Here is a 22,179-nt window from a genome sequence, read left to right as displayed (position 1 = left end):
ACCTACCTCGGAATATCTCTGTATAAATGCAACCAGGATCCAAAAGAGCCCCTAATGAGAACGAGTTTCGAACAACCCTGCAGCTTTACAGCATCCAGCTCTACCCATGTCAAATGCGTCTCATTTCACCGACTCTGATCGGCAGCTGCCAGCTTGGTCAACGCCTCTCCATCCACCATCATCTTCATCCACTCTTCCATCGGCTTGGCCCCCACATTCTCACTTGTATAGAACTTGATACTAGGCTCATTCCACCGCAGAACGCTCCACTCCAACCTCTTCCCGCCACCTTTACAAATCTCCGCCGCCAGCCGCCGCAGCAGAGCCAGCCCGTATCCTTTCCCCCGATGCTCCGGTTGCACATACAGGTCTTCGAGATAGATCCCCGGCGCAGACCGCCAGGTTGAGTAGTTGTAGAAGTAGATGGCCATGCCAGCGGGTGCGGGGTGGGGCTGTGCGGGTGTCGCCGGTGGGCTGACGAGGAGGGTGTAGGTGCCGGAACATTTGGGTGGGAAGGAGGGGAAGGAGAGTGTTGCGCGTAGGGAGTCTACGGTTGCTTCGACTTCGTGCGAGGCGTTTTCGTACGCAGCTAGTTCTTGGATGAATTGGAGAATTATGGGGACGTCTGGGTTGGATGGATGGGTTGACAAGGGATATATTAGTATTGTCGCGAGGGTTGAATGTATTACACGCAGAGGTGTTGATGGGTTGTATTGGGATCAATTGGCATATATAAGCCATATATATATATGGGACGAATTCAAGTGTCCTTACCGTCCTCAGTCGCAAGCCTTATTACGGGTTGTTCAGTCATGGTTGGTATCAGGTTGGTGTGGGTAAGATATTTCTTTCGACTGGGGGCCAATTGTGTGAGATGGCAGCGGATGGTGCTAAAACTAATTTTATGGGAATATTCGAAACATTATTTATACAGCTTTCTGGAAATAGGAACATACCGATATATGTATATCTGTATCCATAAATTGTTTCTGTTGGTGGCAAAAACTGCCCCGCGCTGGATGTTGTCGAAGGGTGTTTTGCCCGCATTAGTCAGCCAGGGGTAGCCCTGAGTTTGCCAGCCGTAAACTCGCAATTGTATACACGCCAAAGGGAAATTTGTGGCTGGATGTTTTGATATATTAAATCTCAGTTGTCCTGCATTAACTTGCATAGCTGTTGTTGGGTTGTCAAATGTATACTATAGTTGTGGATAGTTAAACTAAATACCGTTTTCTATTGCCGTTTCAAGATGGCCCAGGAGGCTTAAAAATATAATAATAACTGGTAGTATGATGGCTAATGGTGACTTGAAAATTAACGCCTCGCACATGGTTATGAAATCTAATAATTGCACCTGCATATCATATCCACTCATTGCAATAACTATGTCGTAGACCCAATGAAGTTCCATCGATTTGAGGTCAGATATAAAAAGTCCCAATTCTATTTAGATGAGATCGCAGACATCCACTTCTGTTCATCATTCCTAAACGTCGCAGAAGAGATGATAGTTAGCAGTTGTATAAATATATCAGAGAGCGGAAGGAGAAGACGCAGCTTAAGGTAGACATACGTATCGAAATGCAGCAACATCCCTAACACCGGAATAAGCTGCTTCTGATAATTCTTATCCTTCTGCTCCAGAAACTGCAACAGCACATTCTTCAAATACACATAGTCAATCGACCCCGCGCCCGGTCCCGTCGGTGTTACACTGCTCACCCGCGAATGCGGTGAGACCACACTACCACCACCGCGGCGATGTTGCTGCACTCCAGAATCCAGCGACGATCGTGGCGATCGTCTAGAACTATTATTCGAATCGAACCCGAGCCGCTTGCTAGCCTGAAACGCTTTGACCTCGTCCGTAAGCGCCTTGTTGGCTTTGCGCAGCTTTTCCAACCGCTGGATCGTTTCCTCGACGGAACGGCGCAGTTCTATTTTCTCCTTCTCGAGCTCCAGCGTCTGATTCTCACTCTCACCAAGCGCATCGCGCAACTCTGTCATTGCCGCTTGCACATCACCAAGCTCTCGTTTCGACCGCTCCGTTTCGGCTTCCAGTTCTCTCTTGTCCTGCTCCGCACGGCGCAATTCTCGCTCCATATCCCGTGCTTTGGATTTCAGCTCTTCGATTTCCCTCGCACGTTTCCGCCCTGAAAGATTGGCTTCGTCTTCTGCCCGGTCACGCTCTTCAATGGCTGTTTCCAGACGCTCCTTAAAATCGCGAACCTTGGCGTCTGTCCGCATCTCGACGTCTGATAGTAGCCGTCGCATCGTCTCACCCTCTCGTGTCCGTTCGGCGAGTAGGCGATGGGCATCGGCGAGTTCTTCTTCAAGGCTCTCGCAGCGTTCACGGGCTTCTTTGACTTGCATTGCCATCTCAGACGTTTGGTCACGCATGCTGTTCATGAGACTTTGCGCACTGGCGTACTGCGCGGTCTTTAATTGAATTTCATCCCGTAAGTTTTCGATGTCTCTGTTTAGCTGTGTTACCTGCTCTTCAACTTCCCGGAGCCTTGTCCGCGACGACCTGAGCTCTTCTTGCGTCTTTGAGAGAAGTCTGGTTGTATTCTCATTTGTTTCAATAGCCTCCTGCTTTTTGCTCTCAGAGTAGCGTAGGTCAGACTGTGCCACATCCAATGCTTGCTCAGCCTTAACTCGAGTCTTCGTCTCCTGCGTAACTTTTTGGTTTAGAGCTTTGATTTCGGATTCCTGTTCCCCAATCTTGCCTCTCAGATTCTTCATTTCCGATCTAACATCCTCATGTCGTCTTTCCAACCGCTTTAGATCGTTGGTTTTGTTCTTGAGCTCTTCCTTCGAGGCTTTAAGTTCTGCTGATTCAGCACGGAGAGTTCTCAATTCCGGTTGGAGCTTTTGAATTGTGTCTCGGAGGTCTGTTAAATCTTTGAACCGCGATGCTGCGAGTTGTTGAGTAGTAGTCAGGTCTGTTTGCAACGCTGTCGCCTTTATCTTTAACTCCTCGAATTCAGCGGCTAAATCCTTGTGTTCGCCCTCCGCTTCAGCAGAACTGGACGTTGAGTTGGTGCGTAGGTCAACCAACTCCTTTTCCAAATTCTGGATTGTTTTCTCAAGAGCCTGCTTCTCTGTTTGGAGTTCATTAACCTTGTCCTTTGCTTCCACAAAGCTCTGCCCGATATCACGGAGGTCATCTCGTAAAGAATCAATTTCTTCTCGTAGGTCATCTTCTCCTTTAAGTTTAGAATCTAGACGGTTAATGGCGGCCTCCTTCTCTGAAAGTTGAGAAGTTAGTTTTACAATCTTGTTCTCAAGTTCAGCAACAGTAGCCGTATTATCAGAAATAGGGACCTCTATAGCTGGAGGTTCTGCAATTTCAAAAGATTCCTCCGCGCCACCTTTCCCACCTTTCTTCTTCTTCTTGTTTTTCTTTTTCGCACCCTTAGTCGCAGGAGGAACCTGTTGATAAGGGATACTTGGTTGTTCGTCGCTTACAATGAAGCTATTCCGAAGATCATCAAAATTGGCAGTTTGCCCATCTGATATACGCTGCTTGGCGACTTGCCATGTTTGATTGCCCTTGAGACCGTCATCAACGAAGGCAACAATCTTCTGAATGTCTTTTGCCTCAGCATCTTTGGAAGAAATCTCAGCCTTCAAAGCCGATATAGTATTTTCTGCGCCTTTTAGCTGTGACTTTAAGTTCGTGACAATGTCTTGTAATATACTCAACCGCTTTTCACCGGAAGTCTTCTGTTCCTCTGCAGCGGTTACTTTTGAACTTTCATCATCTTTCTTTTGACTAGCCTGTGTCAACTCTTTATTCTTTTCATCCAGCTGAGTCTGTAGCTGCTCCATGACAACACTTGATTTCTCCAGGTCTGTCTCCGCCACGAAAAGCTTGTCCTTCAGACCAGAAATCTGCTCTTCAAGTGTTTTCCGTTGACCTTCCAGATCCGCCTCATATCGATCTTTCGCCTCCTTCAGCCCCGTCAGTTCTCGGGTGGCCAATTCCAAGCTCTGTGCCATGCTTTCTGTTGACTCGCGCGCAACAGATAGATCCCCCTTAAGAGTTTTAACCTCTGCTTTCAAAGTGTCAACCTCCTCTTGTCGTTGGTTCAGCTCCAATTCTAAACGTGGTATTTCATTATCAAAAGAGAAGAACTCTTCACTCGCTTCCACAAGGGGCGGCGATGTCACTGCTTTCGTTTTCGGTGAAAACAATGATAGGCCAGGAATAGAGGCGCGAGCAGCTGTCGAGAAAGTTGGAGATTTCTGTGGATTTGCTAACGAGTTGTCTTCTGCGGGAACGAATGAGGTGTCGACTGTGGGTAGCATCCTGCCATTCATCTCTTCATCTTGTACGGAACCCTTTTCATCAGAGGAAACACTACGCGCTTTCAGGCGAGCCACCTCCTCCTGAGCGTCACGTGCTGATTTCTCGGCCTCTAAAAGTTTCCTTTTATATTCATCTCTTTCAGGAGTAATCCTCTTCAGCTCATCTAGCACCATATCACCTTTCAAACTAATCTGATTGAGATACTCCGTCAACGCCTTAGGGTCACTTATTGAAGTTAACGGGGTATTCTCGCGTAGGGAGGCTTCAAAGGGCTCAATAGAGAGCACACGTGCGTGCGCAATTCGGTACGCCTTTAACAATTCTGTAGATGATTCCCAAAACAAGGAATTATATTTAGCCAACCAAGGAAGCACAAAGCACAAAGCACAAAGCACTCAGCAGCAGATTCCCACACGAACCTTGATATCTCCCTTCCAGCTTATCCAGCCTCCGTAGCTTCACCCTCACTTCGGTTGGCAACTCCGTCTGTGTGGCTTCCCCCGGTATCGCATCTGATGGACGCGCAGACTCCCGTCCCCTCTCGCCCTCCCTTTCCTTGTCTCCGGAAGCTTTCCCATCTCCGCCTGTTTCTTGCATTTGAACAGGTGTGTTGGTCCTAGTGGACGAATCGTCATCACCTACAACAAACTCCACATCAAATTCAGCGGGATCGGGGCCTTTCGCTGGAAAACTATTCTCCCGTTTTAGCCTTGCGGTGCGGGAATCGGCTCTTATGCTGGAACGACGGGTGCTGGAATTAGGCCGAGAAAGGGAGTGAGCCTCCTGGGCTAATTTTTGTCGAGCTTGCTCTTCTGCAATGCGGGAATCTATGGCTCCCTTGATCCGCTGTTATGTAAAAGGTGGTCAGAACGGATTTGCACAAATCTTGGGGTTGATGTCACCGCGTACCTGGAACATAGCCGCGACCTCGTGTGGAGGTGATCTGCCAGCAAATAAGAGGGTACGAGTTCCAAATTATATAGTAGATAATGAGATTTAGCAGGAAAGGATTGCAAACTATATCGGTTGTGTCTTAATTCATCTGTCATTGGAACTTGGAAGAGCATGGGGTATGCACACGGTTGGTTGTGTCGGTCTGACCCTGTGCTGAGAGTTTATAGCTTGAGTTAGTTACTAGATAAGGTGGCGCCAAGCATTTGCAAGGTTTCCTTTGACGCCGTTAAGCTTGAAGATATCCAACAACATTGATTGGTATATTGGATGAAAAGATTCATTTGTACGGAGTGGAGTAAAATCGAGTCCATTCAAAGTAGAGTACATGAAATTAGACACAACAAGTTGTCTGGTGTCAATTGTTAACAAAAGGTACAAATTATGAAGAAGCAGGGAACGCATCAAGCCCAAAGTATAACCGCAAAGATACTCGACAAGAGATAGCAAAATATTGGAATGCTCATGGAAATGGTCCATAATAAATAAACTACAAAAAATAAAATAAAATAAAATAAAATAAAAAGGGAGAGAAAAGAAAGCTCCGCAGGGCGAGATATCATCGGGATATCATTAAATTCTCACAATCATTAACACCTACATAATCCTCCCATAAACTTCACCCCTGGACCTCCGCCACAAATGGCGGAATGTTAATATCAAACTCCTCCCAGTCACGAGCTGTCCTACCCATAATACACTTCGTTCGCTTTAGCAACTACTGGTCCGGCGCCTTGATATGTCCACGCATATGGCTTCCATCGTGTGTCCGGAAATGCTCCATAAACGAGTTAACATTCCCAAGTACGGGTACAGAGCCCCGCTGCTCAGTGCAACAGTATATGCAGCCATAGCTACATGTCGACCCATCAGTGATTGGTGGCACTTTCTGGCAAAAGATATGCGATTTGGCAAGGAAGGCCCAGTGGTATCGGATGCCCGTTTCCTGATGGACGCGGACGCGATGGTCAAAGAAGCGGGATGGTTTGTCGAGAGGAGTGGTGCGGGAGATGCTGGGTGCCTGCATCATTGTGGTTGGAAGGTTATCGGAGAAGAGGTCCGTGGGCCTTTAAAAATTGCATTTGGTACAGCGCCAGAAGAGGACTTGCGAAAACATCCCCGACGGCCGTTGCTCGGAACGCATCGCTTTCCTCATTCCTGTTTGCATTCTCCATGCGCCTTTGCAGAAGCCGGCAAAGTTGTTCTCTTCACTGGGTAGATAGAATTCAGGAGGAGAGTCGTTTCCGATGGTAGATGTGCTCGTGCTGGAAGATCTTGGCATGCATTCTGGTCGTCGCCTGTGTTGTAGAAAAATACTGGATTTCGGGGTCGACAAAAAATTGGACCGAGGCATATCGCCTGGCGGTGGGGACGAGTAGAGATGTCCAACCCCCACATATTTGGTGCGGGAGCAGAGAGTAATCAGAGTAATCTGCCAGGTTGAGTTTGCGGGGTATATTCAAGCGTATTGTTAACTTCTTTGCGCCAATTATTATGCCGAGATTCGTTCTTTAGATGATGGAACCCCCTTTGGTCTTCAAAGGGGAAACTCCTTGGGCCTAGGGATTCTGGTGCCATTGCATCAACACTATATAGATCCTGCAGTTCACCACTAGCTTCCCTTATGGTCAATATGGGGTATTGAGTCACATTGTTTCTATTTGCAATGCACCGCTCGGGGTCCCAATCAATCGTGTCGATTTCATTGGCTGGTAGCTCAACAGGCGGTTTCGACCTAAAGTGAAGGGATCGCCGATGGGCAAAAGAGCTGACACTTCCTTCGGGAGTCATTGGACTGGTGATATCAGAAGGGGTTGATATATTTTCCGACTCTGTGGTTGGCGAGCGGGAAGATGCAGTATGGCTTCTTGTATCCCCAGAGAATATGTTTTGCGCTACTGAGCTTTGTGAAGGCTCCGGGTTTGACAAGTCATCGTGGGATGGGGTTTCCACAGTACCATGTTCAGGGGTGGAAATGATCGACAAATTTGGATTCGAAATGCTGGGTCCGAGGCGTTTACCCAACTGACTCAAGCAGATTATCGAGCTAATCCGACCGTTGTCGGAGGATGCTTGCAAGGTGACAAAGTCCAAATCGAGATTGCCCATCAAAGCCCGCTTGAGCCCGACAAGTAAGGTATCTTGCAGGTTTCCCAGGATAAGCTTCATATTTTCTCGAGTAGTCTCATCCCCGTCCTCATATGTTTGGCCCATAACCTTGACCTCTAAACCATATTGGCCTTGTACTATGGGGGGTCCGAGGGCGAGGGAGTTTTCCAAGCTTGCCAGAGCATCTTCAGACAACGGTCGGTTGCTGTGTCGCTTAATGTACCCGACCAAATTTGAAGCATCCAGATAAGCAGTCACAACTACGTTGGATCTGTCAGTATAGGTGCAAAAGCGGTAAATCGACCCAGTCCAAAAATGAAATAATTAAAATATAAAAAGGGGGAGGGGAGGTGGGGTGTTGAGAAAGTGGGATAAAGAAACCCTTGGGGTGGGAATGATGAGCAATATATATACCTGCAGAAATGTAGTCCACTAGAGGAAGCATCTCGGGTTGCGACGTCATATGTTGTACCGGGAATCCTTATGCGAGGATTTTTCGAATGGCCAAAGTCGAGTTACTAGAGTGAGTATTGGAGAAGTAAGAGAGGGGGGAAACGGAGTGGTCTCGAAAAGTACAACTCGAGGTCTGCCGTTGGAAGAGAAGCATGCATGCAAACTTGCTGAAAGGACTCGAGGCCAAAGGATGTCAGAAGGCTTGGATAACAGTTCAAAGTAGGCATCAAGCCTCAGGTATTGACCGACGAGAATCTGGTGAAAACGCGATCAAAATACGGGATGCAGCAGGGACACATAAAATGGGACAATACGAAAGTTGGAGGAGGCTGGCGAAAGCAAATTGTTCAGGGCAGCATAAATCCGGAGGAAGAAATCAGCCCAGCTATTTGGATCCCGAGATTCAGCAAATGGTGGCTAATGAAAAAAACCCTTGCCCTTTCCTGTGGTTAGTAAACTAAACGTACTTCAAAAAGTCGAGTGGGGTATCTATGGAAGAAACCAGCACGGGCGGAAAATTGACGGAGATATCACATAACCCTATCCCGCGATTTCGATTCTCATTATTGCGGACGAATCTCATTGTTATTTTAACTCCCCTTGGCGGGTCCCCTGTGCTCTGGTAAAATGTAGCCCAGCCGGGCACTTGCTGATTGACCAGAGGGATACAACCTTCTGCGGCTTAAATGCCTTTGACAAAGGTAGCCTCATGGTTTGAATCAAGGACACACAAGTGACAAGGTTGAAGAGAGAGAGAGAGAGAGAGAGAGAGAGAGAGAACCCCGATCCTAGCCTCTTCTGCCTTTCTGGGGTAACTATTGCTGGGTTCATGAGAGGTCAAACGCCTGTATAGTTACCATCTGTTTCCTTAGCAAGGGTTAACACAAAACTATTTCAACAGTCATGTCGCAGACCTGCAGTTTGGTCGTTTGCGGAATGTGTCTGGCTGAGCATCCTTGGCAATTTAACTGCTTGTCTACAATATGTGTATGGACGGGGTGTTGCAATTCCCCAACCGTGCATTGAGATCATCTGGACCTTGGCTGAAGGGTTTGATCTTGTAATTCAGTTGGAAGATCAAAGTTAGGGGGTGAGGGGGGTGTGGAGTTGCTGGAGGGGAACCTTGGAGCCAAGCAGCAACAAGCAGCAACAAGCAGCTATTTTTAGTTAACGATGTAGAGCATTTCCTGGGGCAAAAAGTGGACTGTTTCTCAAGCAAACATCGCAAAGAGACCAGGGGAGACCCATGCTGAAAACCATGAGGTAATTTTTTTGTAAACCTGCTCTCAAAGCCTTTCTTCTTGTTCTCTTTCCTTTCCTCTGCTCTGAAGAACGAATGTTTCATCTTCACAATACAATGTCTTGATTGCTTGTGTCTCCATTTTCTGAAAATGGTTTAGAGATGGTAGGGATGGGGCTCAACACAAACAAACTCCTCTAAATGCCAGTGAAAATTCAGTCTAAAACTATTCTTTCTGTGATTGTTTTACCTTCGCGAGCTCCTAGCCGCCCCCAGGGTATCAGCGTACGTTCTTTGTTAGGATTGTGACCATTTTTCTTTGTGCTTTGTGGTCTCTCTTCAACAAAGAAAATATATTTCTTCAAATTCCGGGTTTTCGGAGTATGTATTTACAGATAAAGCTCGAGCGGGTCCAGGCTTGCTCAGAGATCTGTAGGTTTCAAGAAGGGGTCAAACGAAAACGAAAAAGTTTTTCGAGCTCCAACATGCCGATATTGAATCCGCCGCCCTCTAGAGCCTCAGGGTCAATATTGGTAGTTTCTTAAACACCACAATCATATCTGCTTGAAAGACTAGTGTTAACACCAAGGACATTTTCACTTGTCCCAGCCGATGAAAAACTATACAGGAGATCGTACAGAACGTAAAGTCGTGGTTGTTAAGACCCGGAATTTCGAGAAATCTCGTCATTCATCTCGTAGATGAATTGGGAGAAGGATTCAAAAAGAAATGCCCTAAACTCAGCAAGCCAATTAGAGCTTTGCTTTGAGACAACAAAAGAAGTTAAGCCCTTTTATGAATAGCGTCAATATCTAACTAACTTTGTGGTTCCGAGGGAAAGTATCTATCTAGATCGTGTAAGAGAAAGATCATTTCTACCAGTCAGGATCCACTAACACACGGCAGCGTACGCTTATCCCAGGTAACTAATTAAACAACGAGAGAGAAAAAAAAAAAGCTAACTCCAATTATAGGGAGCGGAAACGTAGTCCAAAAGCGTGTACGGATGGAGTATGAACTCCATCCTCATTGATCTCTTTTGGAAGATTTGAACGAAAACTCAAGACAAGGAACCAGACCAGGGTTAAGCTTTTCCTCGCCCAGATACAAGTAGAAAATATATAATTTTAATGACTCCCCGAGAGTCTAGCTGTTCAAGTTGCGGGTCCTTCCCTTCTTTAACTAGCGCAGTTTAAGCGCCAGCTCAAACTAAATCACTGGCTAACTAATAACTACAGCCATTGCCGCTCCTGTCCCTACGCGACAACAAGGAGAAAACATCTCCTCCATAGAGAAATACAGGTAGTCGGAACATTCTCTCGTGTTTCTTCAGTATGATATACAAAATCCTGGAATCGAATAACGTCGAGATTATAACATGGATATCATTGATGCACCAAGCTTCATGTTGGGATGGATATGCATACCTCACCCGACATCTGAAACTGCAGTTAGATCCAGAGAGCATGTACTGTACAACACCTTCGCCGGCAGTTAGTCTTGCAAGAACTAACTTTTCGTGCATGAGGGCGGAGGGGGTAGGGGAGGGGAAACTCTCAGATTCACAGGGTGATATTTTGGGCTTGAACGCTGTAGAACGTGCCAACTTAATACTTCGTGCTGCAACTGCAAGCTTATAACGTGGAAAGGATTAATATGCATATTTAGAAGGATCCCATAGCTTATGCATGCCAGTTGATTGCAATAGTCGAATGTACCAACTTCCACTTTGCACAAAGGGATTGATGGGGAGTTAGCTACAATCACCACATGGAAATATTGATCGAGAACAAGAAAATCACATTGGGAAAACCCCAGGCAACGTAAAAATACGATTTCACATTAGTTTTCTACCAATTACCCTGCCATGACACCTAGATGTTACAGGTGCATCACGCCGTGGCCCGTAACAGAAACCAATAAAACCTCATGGAAACAACCCGAAGCCCTACACGCCCCTGAAGCACAGCTTGGTTAAAACAAGGAGGATAGAAAATCCGCAGGCAACGCAACGCCTATGAGCAAAGGAAATTACGATCACTCGAAAAACAGTCGAGAAACGTGAGAAAGAAGAAGAAAAGGGGAAAACGGGTGATAATAAAACACAATGGTAGAACAGAAGGGACATGTGATATTCGAAGGAAAGGGGCAAAAACACGGAAGAAGAGACGAAGGAACATCCAGTGTAAATGCATCAGATATGTGGGGAATGCACGTAACAGACGGAAATGGCGATCTCTCATTTCGCGGCGTCCGGCGTTCAGCGGAATGAGAGAGGCGGAATGGCATACCATCTATGGGTAGCTAAAACAAAGCAAGCAGGGCAAACATAACATAACAGGTCGCAACCTTCGTAATTGCGCAAAAACGGAACTAACAAGGAGAAAAATCAATAAGTAGAAAAAGCAAAACTACTGTACTACCAGTTGTATCACGAAGGACAAAAAGGGAACGAGCTCAGCAACATCTCCTCTGCTTATTCTGCATCGAACCCACTTGGACATGAACGGGCTCCTCACCCAGGACCAGACCGGGCGGGAACCCAAGCCAGCTCCGACGCTTGTCAGTCGTTCCGCCGCGAACGCTGCCGTGCCCGTCGGACACGCCGCCCTCCATACGTGGCGGTATTCGTTCAGCACCACTCCAGCCGTTCCGATTTGCAGCATCGGCTTCTACCTTTTTGTTCCGCTGCTCGACAAGTTTCCGCGTAATGACGCGGAATACCTCTTCGATGCCCTCACCATCCTTAGCACTGATCTCGTGGCAGCAGTCCCATCCGATATCCTGGCCCCAGAAGCCGCTGCTCCGCTTGCTTTCAGGGCCGGAGGCTTGGTTATGATTATGGTTATGGTTATGATTGGAGTTTGAGGTGCCAAAGGTGGAGGGACCGAGCATTCCCAGGCCGGAACTGGGTGGTGGTGTCGAAGCTTGGGAGGGGTAAAGTTGCTCAGCAACATAGGCAATGGTGCGTTCAAAGGGGACTTTGCGGAGATTGGGGTCGTCAGCCACGATGTCGGATTTCGTGCCGACGACGTGGATGACGATGGGCGAGTCCTCCCCTAGGTTCTCTTTCAGCTCGACTAGCCAACCGGCCATTTCCTGGAAGCTGTTCTCGTCCGTGATATCATAGCAGAGCAGGCCGGCGTTGGCGCCCCGGTAGTAGAGACGGGAAATGCTACGGAAGCGTTCCTGGCCCGCGGTGTCCCAGATCTGCAGGCGCACGACGGTGTCGGAGGTGGTGTCGAGGACGCGTTTTGTGACAAAGGAAGCACCAACGGTGGAAGCTGTTGTAGCGGGGTTGAATGCATTTTTCACGTAACGTTGGACGAGAGAGGTCTTTCCCACGCCTGAAGGAGTCGAGTTAGTATGCAAGAAGGGAAAGGTAATACAAAGACACCTACTTACCTTGGGCGCCTAGGACGACGATTTTGGCCTCGAGACTGGAGCTCATAGCTAGGGAGGGAAGCTTTCAAGGCCGAATAGTGTTCAGCACGGCAGAAGAGACGGAAGGAAAGCGCAGGGAGAGGACATGTTATTGTGGGGAGGGGGAGGGAATTATCCAGAGGGTTTGTTTGGTGGAGAGAACCAGGGAAAGCTGGTTGGGATCAAAGAACGTGTAAGTGAAGGAGTAAATCAGTATCTATCTATTTTGGGTATGTGAGAGACTGCGGTGAGTAATGTCCAGGGAGAGAGGTCTAGCAGCTTAAGGTAATATAGTAAGCAGGCAGGCAGACAGGCAGACAGGCAGGCAGATAGACACAGCGAGAGACCGGGCTGAGGTTAGGCGGCGTGACCGTCTCAGTAATAGAGTCAAGTCACCCGAGGAGGTTAGCGGGTCATCATAGAGAAGACCTTTGTCCTGTCCACGTGGTGGGAACACCCGCACGTGAAGGAGAATTTTGAGATGGAATGGGGGCTCCCTTAGAGTCCGATTCAACCAGCATTTGCCCTGGAACTCCCCACCCGAGCGTTTAGTATTCGTATGCTTGTTAATAGATGGTGTAGTTGAAGAAGTACATGAGAGAGACAACGAGAGACGATGAGGAAACGCTGATGCGGCTCCTTGCGTGGATAAACATTTCTCCCGATTCAGCCCGGCGACCCCAAACAGGAAACAGGGTTAGGGTTAGGGTTGAATTGGGGCAGATGGTTCTCAGCGACAATTGATATGTTGGGATCTGTCTCTTCGGATGAAAGGCTAGCTAGAACTATCTGCACACACTATTCACGGACGGTAGGGCAGCTGCCCTGGCAACGTATGCCCAACACCCCCGCCACGCACCAACGTGCGAGAGATGGAATCCTCCGCGTATCAAGAGCTAGCTAAGCGATCCTAGAATCCAACCGAAGCATGCTACATCCAAGGTTTTGCTAGTAGTCTTGACTCTTTTTCAAATGAGAACTCTAAGTAAGTTGTAAAGGTTTCGTAAGACCGTCTGCCATGTCCTCCGTGGGAATGCAATCAATGAACATCACTCCTTCATGCAACTGCGTACGAGAATAGTTGAAACGAGTGTCAATATGCTTACCGCGCGCGGTGATTGCCGCCACAGTGGCCAGACCAATCATACCCTTATTATCTGCTCTAATTGACGGGGGGTCTGCTGTGATGAAGCCCATATCCAGCAATCATTAGAGCTCAAAGAAACGCAGGGTTGATTGGATGAAGCTTAAAGACGTCTCCAGACGTAGATTTTTGATTGTCATTAAGAGATTCAATTCAATCAGAATCTGTGTAGCCAATGGGTATTATAGGACGCGTTCGGGAATTGAATGACATGTCCCTGATTATCAGGACTTTCCATGCCTTGGGGGTAGAGGCAGCGTTCTTTTGCGCCAGAAGGGAAGCTGCGCGGGTGATGTCTGGTGTCAATTTCACTGAAAGATACTGTAGGCAGCCTACACCATGTTGATAGCGCTGCTTTGTGACACCTCCTCCTTCCTTGATTTGAGTGTTCTCTCACGCAGTTATCATTTGCTGGCAAAATGCAAGCAGATCAGCTGTGGTCATGTTGATCATTTCGTTGGCATTGAGGATAGGCTTAGGAGACATAAAGAGTAGAATTCCCTCCTTCAAATTCATTAGTTACGTATGGTCTGTTTACCCGTATCACAGCTTGACCTAGCTCTTTCCATCCTGTGTGGTGTTCGTCTGCCAGTGTGTATTCAGTGTGTCCTTTTGTCCCCTGAGATGGACTCAACCGGATCCTGGTCGTACTCTTCTTCGTACGCCGAGGGGAACGAGTCTTGGGCCTTTGAATGAGAACGGAGGCTTCTCTTTCGTTCACAATGTGGTGTATGGGGCAATCTACTCATTGAGGTCAAAAGTTTGATTCCTTCAAGAACGCGATCGCTCTTCGCTACAGACAGTATTCCAGCGGAATTCGTCAATTATGCACGAAAAGAGTCTTCTTTTTGAGAATCGACGTCGAACTCATCCAATTGCTATCATACATAATGAAACCTGGCTAAAAATGGGTGTTTCTTCCATCACAACGTGCTATCCGGGTTATATATAACCTGTGAGATGGTTGATCTCGTCTTCGGATGAAAGGCTAGCTGGAACAATCTGAATACACTAATCACGTGCGGTGGGGCTGCTGCCCGGGCAACGTGTGCCCAACAGAAATGATTCCTGATCGACATGATCGACCTCCCGAGGTTTCATCCAAGGCTCGAAATAAATATAGCAAGGAGAAAATATGGTATATGATATGGGGTTAGACATGGCCATCAAGGTAGAAGAAGATTTTCAATCACATTTCCTCTAACTCGGTTAGTAATAACTTAAACAGTTCTCGATGGTTAATTAGAAATAGACTGACTTGCCTCACCTAATTAATACTAGCTTTCAGTTAAGAGTAAACCAGAATTTAACCAAATGAATTACTAGAGTTAGTAAAACTAGCCACCTTTTCGTCTATTAAATTGAAAAGAATTTGATGTGTTCAGAAGATTTACATTGTCAAACCCTTTTTAACATTCATGACATCATACATTTACCAGCAGCAGTAAATGGGAGAGAAATTTCTGATCACTTGCAGGAACTTTGTTCTTATTAAAAGCTGGATCTCTAGTGGCTGAACGATTAGGTAATACAGCGAAAGGACGATAAATTAGCTAGTTATTTACGTTAGCAACAAACTATTTTATGTCATTGTTAGTCATCATTTGACTTTTCAAAAATAGATCCCGGTATTGGGTGGGTGGGTCCAAGGATACAGGTTTGCTAAAACACCAACCCAACCCAATACCTATTATGGAGTAGGGATTATCCTCCGACTGCGTATGCTCTTATCCATGGATAGTCACGGAAATAGTTCTCCGCACAGTTACTTGGTGATAGCTTCCAAGGTAGCTTGTGCTCGGCAATCTGTTTGACACGGTTAAATGGGCGGAGTCCTGTTCCAACTGCCCGCCTCCACATTAAACCTATCCCTGCGCTTACATTAAGCCAAATCCCTTTTCTCGCACGAAAGACCAAGTAGAATATATATTTGGCTCTGGGATTAAAACCCAGTACTTCTCCATTTAGATTCGTTCACCTCTGATATATTAATCCCGAAAATATCCTCCACTCCCCTCTTCCAGCTAACCAACGTACGGCCCTATACCACTGCTACATAGTAATTTATCCTAAGCTTGGAGCTACCATTGCTCCCTCTATCCTCTCGCTGCAATGCCTGGAGACGAGAAGCACAAGGGAAAACTTCTTACGGGCCCAGAAATATTGAAGCATAACTCCAAGGACTCTTGCTGGGTCATCGTTCATGGCAAGGCATACGACGTCACAGACTTTCTACCCGGTATCTACATACATAACCGCTCCAATTTAACTCCCTCAAGAAAAAAGTATCACTTCTAACCGGCTAACCAAAATATAGAACACCCTGGCGGTCAGAAAATTATCCTTAAATATGCCGGCAAAGATGCCACGGAAGAATTCGAGCCCATCCACCCTCCAGACACACTCGACAAGTACCTCGACCCTTCAAAACACCTGGGCCCCGTGGCCATGGATACCGTCGTGCAGGAAGATAAAGCTGTAGATCCAGACGAGGAAGAGCGCCAATTGCGAATACAACGCATGCCATTGCTGGAACAATGCTACAATCTACTAGATTTCGAGGCTGTCGCACGTCGTGTCTTGAAGAAGTCCGCCTGGGCATATTACTCTAGCGGCGCTGACGATGAAATAGTCAGTCTCCCACTCCATCCGCTCCAGCTATATCCAACTGTCTGTATGTATATCAATACATCTATAGAACTTCTAACACAAGGAGAAAACCACAGTCCCTCCGCGAAAACCACTCCGCCTTCCACAAAATCTGGTTCCGCCCCCGCGTCCTTGTCGACGTCCAAAACGTAGACATCTCCTCCACCATGCTAGGCACCCCAGTCTCCGCCCCTTTCTACGTCACCGCCGCCGCACTGGGTAAACTCGGCCACCCAGAAGGTGAAGTTTGCCTCACCCGCGCCGCAAACACCCACAACATCATCCAAATGATCCCAACCCTAGCCTCCTGCTCCTTCGATGAAATCATCGACGCCCGCGGGCCCAACCAGATCCAATGGCTCCAACTCTACGTCAACAAGGACCGCGGCATCACAAAACGCATCGTCCAACATGCCGAAAAACGCGGCTGCAAAGCTCTATTCATCACCGTCGACGCCCCGCAGCTAGGCCGCCGGGAGAAAGATATGCGCACCAAGTTCTCGGACAGGGGATCAGACGTGCAGGCCTCAGACACCAGCTCAGAGTCCTCCGTTGACCGCTCCCAGGGTGCCGCCCGTGCTATTTCCTCCTTCATCGACCCCTCCCTCAGCTGGACAGACATCCCCTGGTTCCAGTCCATCACCACCATGCCCATAGTCCTCAAGGGCGTACAACGTGTCGACGACGTGCTCCGCGCGGTGGAAGTTGGGATACCCGCCGTCGTTCTCTCTAACCACGGCGGGAGGCAGTTGGACTTTTCTCCCTCGTCCATCGAGCTGTTGGCAGATGTCATGCCTGAGCTGCGCAGACGTGGCTGGCAGGATCGCATTGAGGTTTATATCGATGGTGGGGTGCGGAGGGGGACGGATATTCTTAAGGCGTTGTGTTTGGGGGCCAAAGGTGTGGGGATTGGGCGGCCGTTTTTGTATGCTATGAGTGCCTATGGGGTTCCTGGTGTTGAGCGGGCGATGCAGTTGTTGAAGGATGAGTTGGTGATGAATATGCGGTTGATTGGTTGTTCGAGTATTGAGCAGCTCTGTCCGGACCTGGTTGATACGAAGGGATTGGCTGTGAGAAGTGTGCCGAATCCGGTGGATTCGTTGGGGTTGGGGGTTTATGAATCGCTGGTGTTGCCGTCGGAGAGACCATCTCCTCCAGCTGAGAAGTCGAAGTTATGATTGGTGTTTTATATGGTGTAAGATGATGGTGTTAGATCTTTCTGTTTTGCATTGCGTTGCATGCTTCATTTTAGTCTTCATCTGTTGCAAGCTTTGTTGACTATGTTGTACATACTGCACCTTTGCATTGATAGAAACTATTAGATGCAGAAATTCTATAAAGCTCTACACACACACACACACACACACACACACACACACACACACACACACACACACACACACACATTTCTTGTGTGAATATATTCAAATCACAGCAGCCACAGCTCGACATTGATAATCACACACTGACAATCCACCCTTTATATCTCAATCACAGTCGCCCCCCTCAACCTCTCTCCCCTCGCATCCAAACAAGCCGCATTAACCATCCACCCCTCCCCCCCCAACCCACTCTCACCTCGCCAAACCCTCCCCCAAATCACAGCCTTAAACCCCTCCCAAATCACCCTCCCCGCCAATCCCCACACCCCATCAAGGCCAAGCAAATCCCTCCACCAACCCCCTTTCACAAAAACCCACCACACAACCCCCTTCATACCCCTCTCCCACAACACTCCTCTCTCCTCCCTAGCAGCACAAAGCGCCTCCCATGCCTCCTGCGCCCTATCGTAATACACCCTCTCCACACCGCGGCCGACATGTGCATGGCCGAAGACGTGCAGGATTGGACGGACGGACCAGACTGTGCGGAGCAGGTATGGGCAACCAACTGAGTAAGGGTAGTTATCTAGGTGTTGGGAGGGAGGGGAGTGGGTGAGGAGGATGTCGGTGGCTTGGGGGACAGGGGTTGGGTATGGGTATGGGGAGGTGGATGGCGTATTGTTGCCGGCCGGGGGTGAAGGGGGGTATTGGAAGGCGTGTATTGAGTGAGGGGATGAGTCGAGTTGGGGCACCTGAGGGGCGCCGTGGATTGTTAGGGTTCGACATTGCGATTGAGATTGCGATTTGGAGGCTGTCAATAGGCAATTGCTGGCAGTGGCGGCAGCAGCAGCAGCAGCAGCAGCAGAAGTGGTGAAAGTCAGCGTGACGGTGCTATTTTGTAAATAATGAATATCACCCCAATCAATGCATCCCTTGTCCTGCCCAGCCTCCCCGTCCCCCTCCGACAATTCAATCCGCTCCCTAATCCCCTTATCCAACCACCCATCATGATTTCCCGCCACAACCACCTTCTTCGCATGCGGCAGCGTCTTCAACCAATCAACCGTGGCCTGTATATCCCGCCTCGTCCCTCTATTCGTCATATCCCCCGCGTGTAGCAGCAGATCCCCATCCGGCACGCTGTCCAAACGGCGATCGTGCGTGTCTGATATACAAACGACGCGGATGGGCCGTTGTGACGGGGTTCGCGTACGTGGCGGGACACGCAGCAGGAGGAGAAGGGTGTGCAGTGGGCGGAGGAGGAAGAGGAGCGGGGAGGAGAGGAGGCGGATTAGGAGGGGTGGGGGGTCGTAGGGACCCATTATGTTTCGTGCATATGTGGGTAAGGTGATGTGTTTTATTTCATAGATTATGGCAATGTGGTAATTGATGTTAGGGGATCATTATTTTGGCCATATTTAAAGATGGTGAGGTTGGGATTTGTCTCAGGCTTTCGTGGTTATGATCCTAATAGCTACTTGGGGTTGTTGTTGAATATGACGTGGGTGGAAAAAGGGGAACCGGAATCTAGTTATTTAGTTTAACTAACTAGTTATAGTTACGTCAGGGGGAAAACATCATGCAACGCGAATACCCCAAATTAATACCCCAAATTAATTTATATCGCAACTTTGGTGGTTCTTGTTTTCTAGTGCATATATATATATATATATATATATGTTCATTTTATGCTCTTTAGCAATAACTAAGTTCTGTTAACTGCAATGCACTCTATGGACATGCGTGGTTGGAGCAGTGAAGCTGGAGCAACTAATGTTTGCCGAAGGGGAGGCCCACAAAAAAGCCCGTCCTTCCAATTATATTCTAATCTCACTTACTCCTCTGTTTCCCCTCAATCATTCCATGCGTGCCCTCCCCTATTAAACACATTCAACTCGTTTCTCCTACGTAGTTGTTGTGGCCGGGACCCACCGGCCCAGTGATATTAACGCAGAATAAGTTTATAGACACTCAGCAAGACACAGAAACCACAGCAACGACGACGACGACAACAGCCAAGCCCTTTATCGACTCTCCCCCAATTCACGATGTCGAGTTTGGGTGTGGAGGGTTATGGCACTGTTCCTGAAGAACTATTGCCCATACCCGAGCTGACTGATTCTTTGCAGGCAGATGTGAGGAAAATAGCTCGAGTTGTCGCGGCAGGCAAAAGTGTCGCAGGCGCGCCTGGCCAGGAAAGAGATCCAGAGTGCCTGGCAGCTAAGCCCTTCACGCTATGGGAAGCAATTGGGTACAAGAAGTGACATGATGGCTTGTTAAATCTTCCGGAATTCGACTGGGAAGAAAACGTCGATAATATCTCCTATGGCACCCAGCACTGTGGAACGCATGCAAACTCGTGCAGACTCAATGAATATCCCATGGAAGACAGATAAAGCAAAACAGAGCCATGCGTTCTGGTTGTCAAAAATAATTCGGCCGCCCTACCCTTCGTCAAGGCCATTGTCAAAGCGGAAAATGTGAAAGAAATATTTTGCTAGTGGTTTGCAGGATTTGGCTGGCAAAGAAATGGCCGAGTATCGAGCACTACGTAAAACACAGGTCATTGCTAGGGAAGTCGTTGATATCGCCCAGTCAGAGTTTGAAAGATCAGGCCGCCAACATTAACTCTTCGAGGGAGGCCGTGGGTTGATGACTTTTTAAAATGGAGATGAAAATCAAGGAGCATGAATAGGAGAAGAGCTTCAGGTGAGTGGGATTTATAAGTTATGGAACCCGGTATGCCCTTAAAGCAACCACCTGAGTTAGTAAAAAAAAAAAAAAAAAAAAAAAAAAAAAATAACAACAGACGTATTCAGCTAGCTACGTTAACTACCCATTCCAACCTCTCTCTAAACGATTGCGGTGGCATTGAGATAGCTAATGGTGAGTATCCGACCCAAACCTTCAAGTTCATTTCGTCAAGAGCTTGGGCCGCTGACATGCAAAGGAGAATGTAAATGCTTTCTAGGTGTCTCATTGGCCTGCATCTTTCCAGCCCGTTCCGTCATGCGACGGGCTATCTAGGTATGTAGGTAGTTAGGAGAGGACTGTTTTGTATTTAGTTCATGTCATATCTTGCGTGAATTGTGGGGTTTCAATTAATGTGGAAATGCAGTTGAGTTGATGACATGCAGCTTGGATACTAGACTTGAAACTGTTATTGTGAATACTTTATAATTAGAATGTTTCTTTATTTAAGGTTGAATAGTCATGTCCAGCTGTTACCTCAGATGCATCGAAACTCTAGAGGGAGGAAAGAAGTTTGCTTCGACGTCAACGATGGTCTGGATCCCAACTGATAGGGATTTTGCCTGAGCGGCATAATCATGTGACCTGCTCTAAGACCGCCTCCTTTTTTAGAGTTGCTGCAATCTTCCAGGATCAAAGCGAGCAGACTTGGATCCATAGATATCCCCATGTTGACACCACTAATTTTTCACACGCTGGAGAGAAGGGACAACAAGCTTGGGGTAAAGTTTCGGGCAGTGGAGATGCCACCCCAAGCCTACCCGCTCAAGGAGCGCATAGGCCAAAAGAGAAGCCTGTCCCAAACTTGCTGATTATATACACTCAAGATAACTATTCTAGAAGATCCACGACAGACGACAGACGGCCCAATCTCTGAAAGCTGGCAAAAAACTTTGAACGCTCCTGAACACTATGGTTCTGGTGCACCCGAAGAAATTCTCTATATTGGGATTCTGCATCTGGATGTTTCTTTGCAATTACTGAAATGCGGATGGTTGGAAGCCTAAGGGAAAAAAGCAACGGGAAAAAAGCAACGGGAAAAAAGCAACTGGAAAAAAGCAACGAAGATGAGGAATCAAAGTTTTGGCTTTTTTTTAAATAATAAGAAGAAGTAAGAATAAGAAGTAAATAAATAAAAATAATTTCTCCATCTCCTATCGTTTCTTGTGCTTCATCCCGCGCTCTCACTCTCCTAGATGTGGAAGTGCGGTTCGAGCTGGAGGGATGGACACAGAGAACCGGGCAATTCCCCCAGATGGAGCCATTTGGTGGGATGGACATGCACAGGAATCACGCCTCCTCGGGGTTTAGTTAATAGCATTCGGGCTTTTTCGTTGGGCGGTTCGCCCTGAAGAGCGCCTGACGCCCGAGCAAGCGTCCAATCAACTCCTCCACACTGGCCATTGGGAACAGATAGCCTGTGCTGCCGGGTAAATGCACATATAATTAGGTCCATACATCCTTGAAGTCAAGTCCTTATTAATACTGCACATGTAACTACGTGGATTTTGGCTGTTAGGGCGTGTGTATGGCAGACAACCTTTCAGTCGCGATATAGATAACAGCTATAGAAATGTGATAAATGAATGACTCTCGGTCTTTACCGATCCGTATTTTCAGTTGACGGTGTTTTGGTTGAAGCACGCTGTAAGCTATCAAAGATTTGACTTCGAAGTTAAACCCTGTTTCGAGGTTATGTACCAGGCACCCCTCCCTCCCCGCTATTGTATATATATGGTTAGGTAGAGAGTACCTAGCTACATCATTGTGGGCGGTCTTTCAAACAATCTCCCCACGCATTTTTAATGGGCCCCCTATATCT

The 22,179-nt window shown here is 47.6% G+C and overlaps 8 protein-coding genes across 8 annotated transcripts; 3 read left to right on the top strand and 5 right to left on the bottom strand.

The window, feature by feature from the left end:
- Positions 1 to 125: 125 nt before the first annotated feature.
- Positions 126 to 814, bottom strand: PADG_00174 (uncharacterized protein; the record flags this gene model as incomplete). Its single annotated transcript, XM_010757933.1, has 2 exons — positions 126 to 625; positions 775 to 814. 2 exons carry the CDS (start codon positions 812 to 814, stop codon positions 126 to 128), a joined length of 540 nt encoding a protein of 179 aa, XP_010756235.1.
- Positions 815 to 1,443: 629 nt separating this feature from the next.
- On the bottom strand, positions 1,444 to 5,233 carry PADG_11060 (uncharacterized protein; the record flags this gene model as incomplete). The annotated part of the gene is made up of 4 exons (XM_010758362.1): positions 1,444 to 1,486; positions 1,574 to 4,637; positions 4,735 to 5,161; positions 5,225 to 5,233. 4 exons carry the CDS (start codon positions 5,231 to 5,233, stop codon positions 1,444 to 1,446), a joined length of 3,543 nt encoding a protein of 1,180 aa, XP_010756664.1.
- A 784-nt stretch (positions 5,234 to 6,017) lies between these two features.
- On the top strand, positions 6,018 to 6,485 carry PADG_11059 (uncharacterized protein; the record flags this gene model as incomplete). Its single annotated transcript, XM_010758361.1, has 1 exon — positions 6,018 to 6,485. The coding sequence occupies one exon, from the start codon at positions 6,018 to 6,020 to the stop codon at positions 6,483 to 6,485; it is 468 nt and encodes a 155-aa protein (XP_010756663.1).
- A 203-nt stretch (positions 6,486 to 6,688) lies between these two features.
- On the bottom strand, positions 6,689 to 7,838 carry PADG_11058 (uncharacterized protein; the record flags this gene model as incomplete). The annotated part of the gene is made up of 2 exons (XM_010758360.1): positions 6,689 to 7,635; positions 7,790 to 7,838. The coding sequence occupies 2 exons, from the start codon at positions 7,836 to 7,838 to the stop codon at positions 6,689 to 6,691; spliced, it is 996 nt and encodes a 331-aa protein (XP_010756662.1).
- Positions 7,839 to 11,525: 3,687 nt separating this feature from the next.
- On the bottom strand, positions 11,526 to 12,519 carry PADG_00172 (uncharacterized protein; the record flags this gene model as incomplete). The annotated part of the gene is made up of 2 exons (XM_010757932.1): positions 11,526 to 12,415; positions 12,474 to 12,519. The coding sequence occupies 2 exons, from the start codon at positions 12,517 to 12,519 to the stop codon at positions 11,526 to 11,528; spliced, it is 936 nt and encodes a 311-aa protein (XP_010756234.1).
- Positions 12,520 to 15,747: 3,228 nt separating this feature from the next.
- Positions 15,748 to 17,462, top strand: PADG_00171 (L-lactate dehydrogenase (cytochrome); the record flags this gene model as incomplete). Its single annotated transcript, XM_010757931.1, has 3 exons — positions 15,748 to 15,874; positions 15,953 to 16,266; positions 16,362 to 17,462. 3 exons carry the CDS (start codon positions 15,748 to 15,750, stop codon positions 17,460 to 17,462), a joined length of 1,542 nt encoding a protein of 513 aa, XP_010756233.1.
- A 302-nt stretch (positions 17,463 to 17,764) lies between these two features.
- On the bottom strand, positions 17,765 to 18,928 carry PADG_00170 (uncharacterized protein; the record flags this gene model as incomplete). The annotated part of the gene is made up of 1 exon (XM_010757930.1): positions 17,765 to 18,928. The coding sequence occupies one exon, from the start codon at positions 18,926 to 18,928 to the stop codon at positions 17,765 to 17,767; it is 1,164 nt and encodes a 387-aa protein (XP_010756232.1).
- Positions 18,929 to 19,654: 726 nt separating this feature from the next.
- On the top strand, positions 19,655 to 20,234 carry PADG_00169 (uncharacterized protein; the record flags this gene model as incomplete). Its single annotated transcript, XM_010757929.1, has 2 exons — positions 19,655 to 19,857; positions 20,108 to 20,234. The coding sequence occupies 2 exons, from the start codon at positions 19,655 to 19,657 to the stop codon at positions 20,232 to 20,234; spliced, it is 330 nt and encodes a 109-aa protein (XP_010756231.1).
- Between the last annotated feature and the right edge of the window lie 1,945 nt (positions 20,235 to 22,179).

This window comes from Paracoccidioides brasiliensis (assembly GCF_000150735.1).
Source record: "Paracoccidioides brasiliensis Pb18 unplaced genomic scaffold supercont2.1, whole genome shotgun sequence".
Classification (NCBI taxonomy): Eukaryota; Fungi; Ascomycota; class Eurotiomycetes; order Onygenales; family Ajellomycetaceae; genus Paracoccidioides; species Paracoccidioides brasiliensis.
This window is presented reverse-complemented; position numbering and strand designations above follow the sequence as displayed.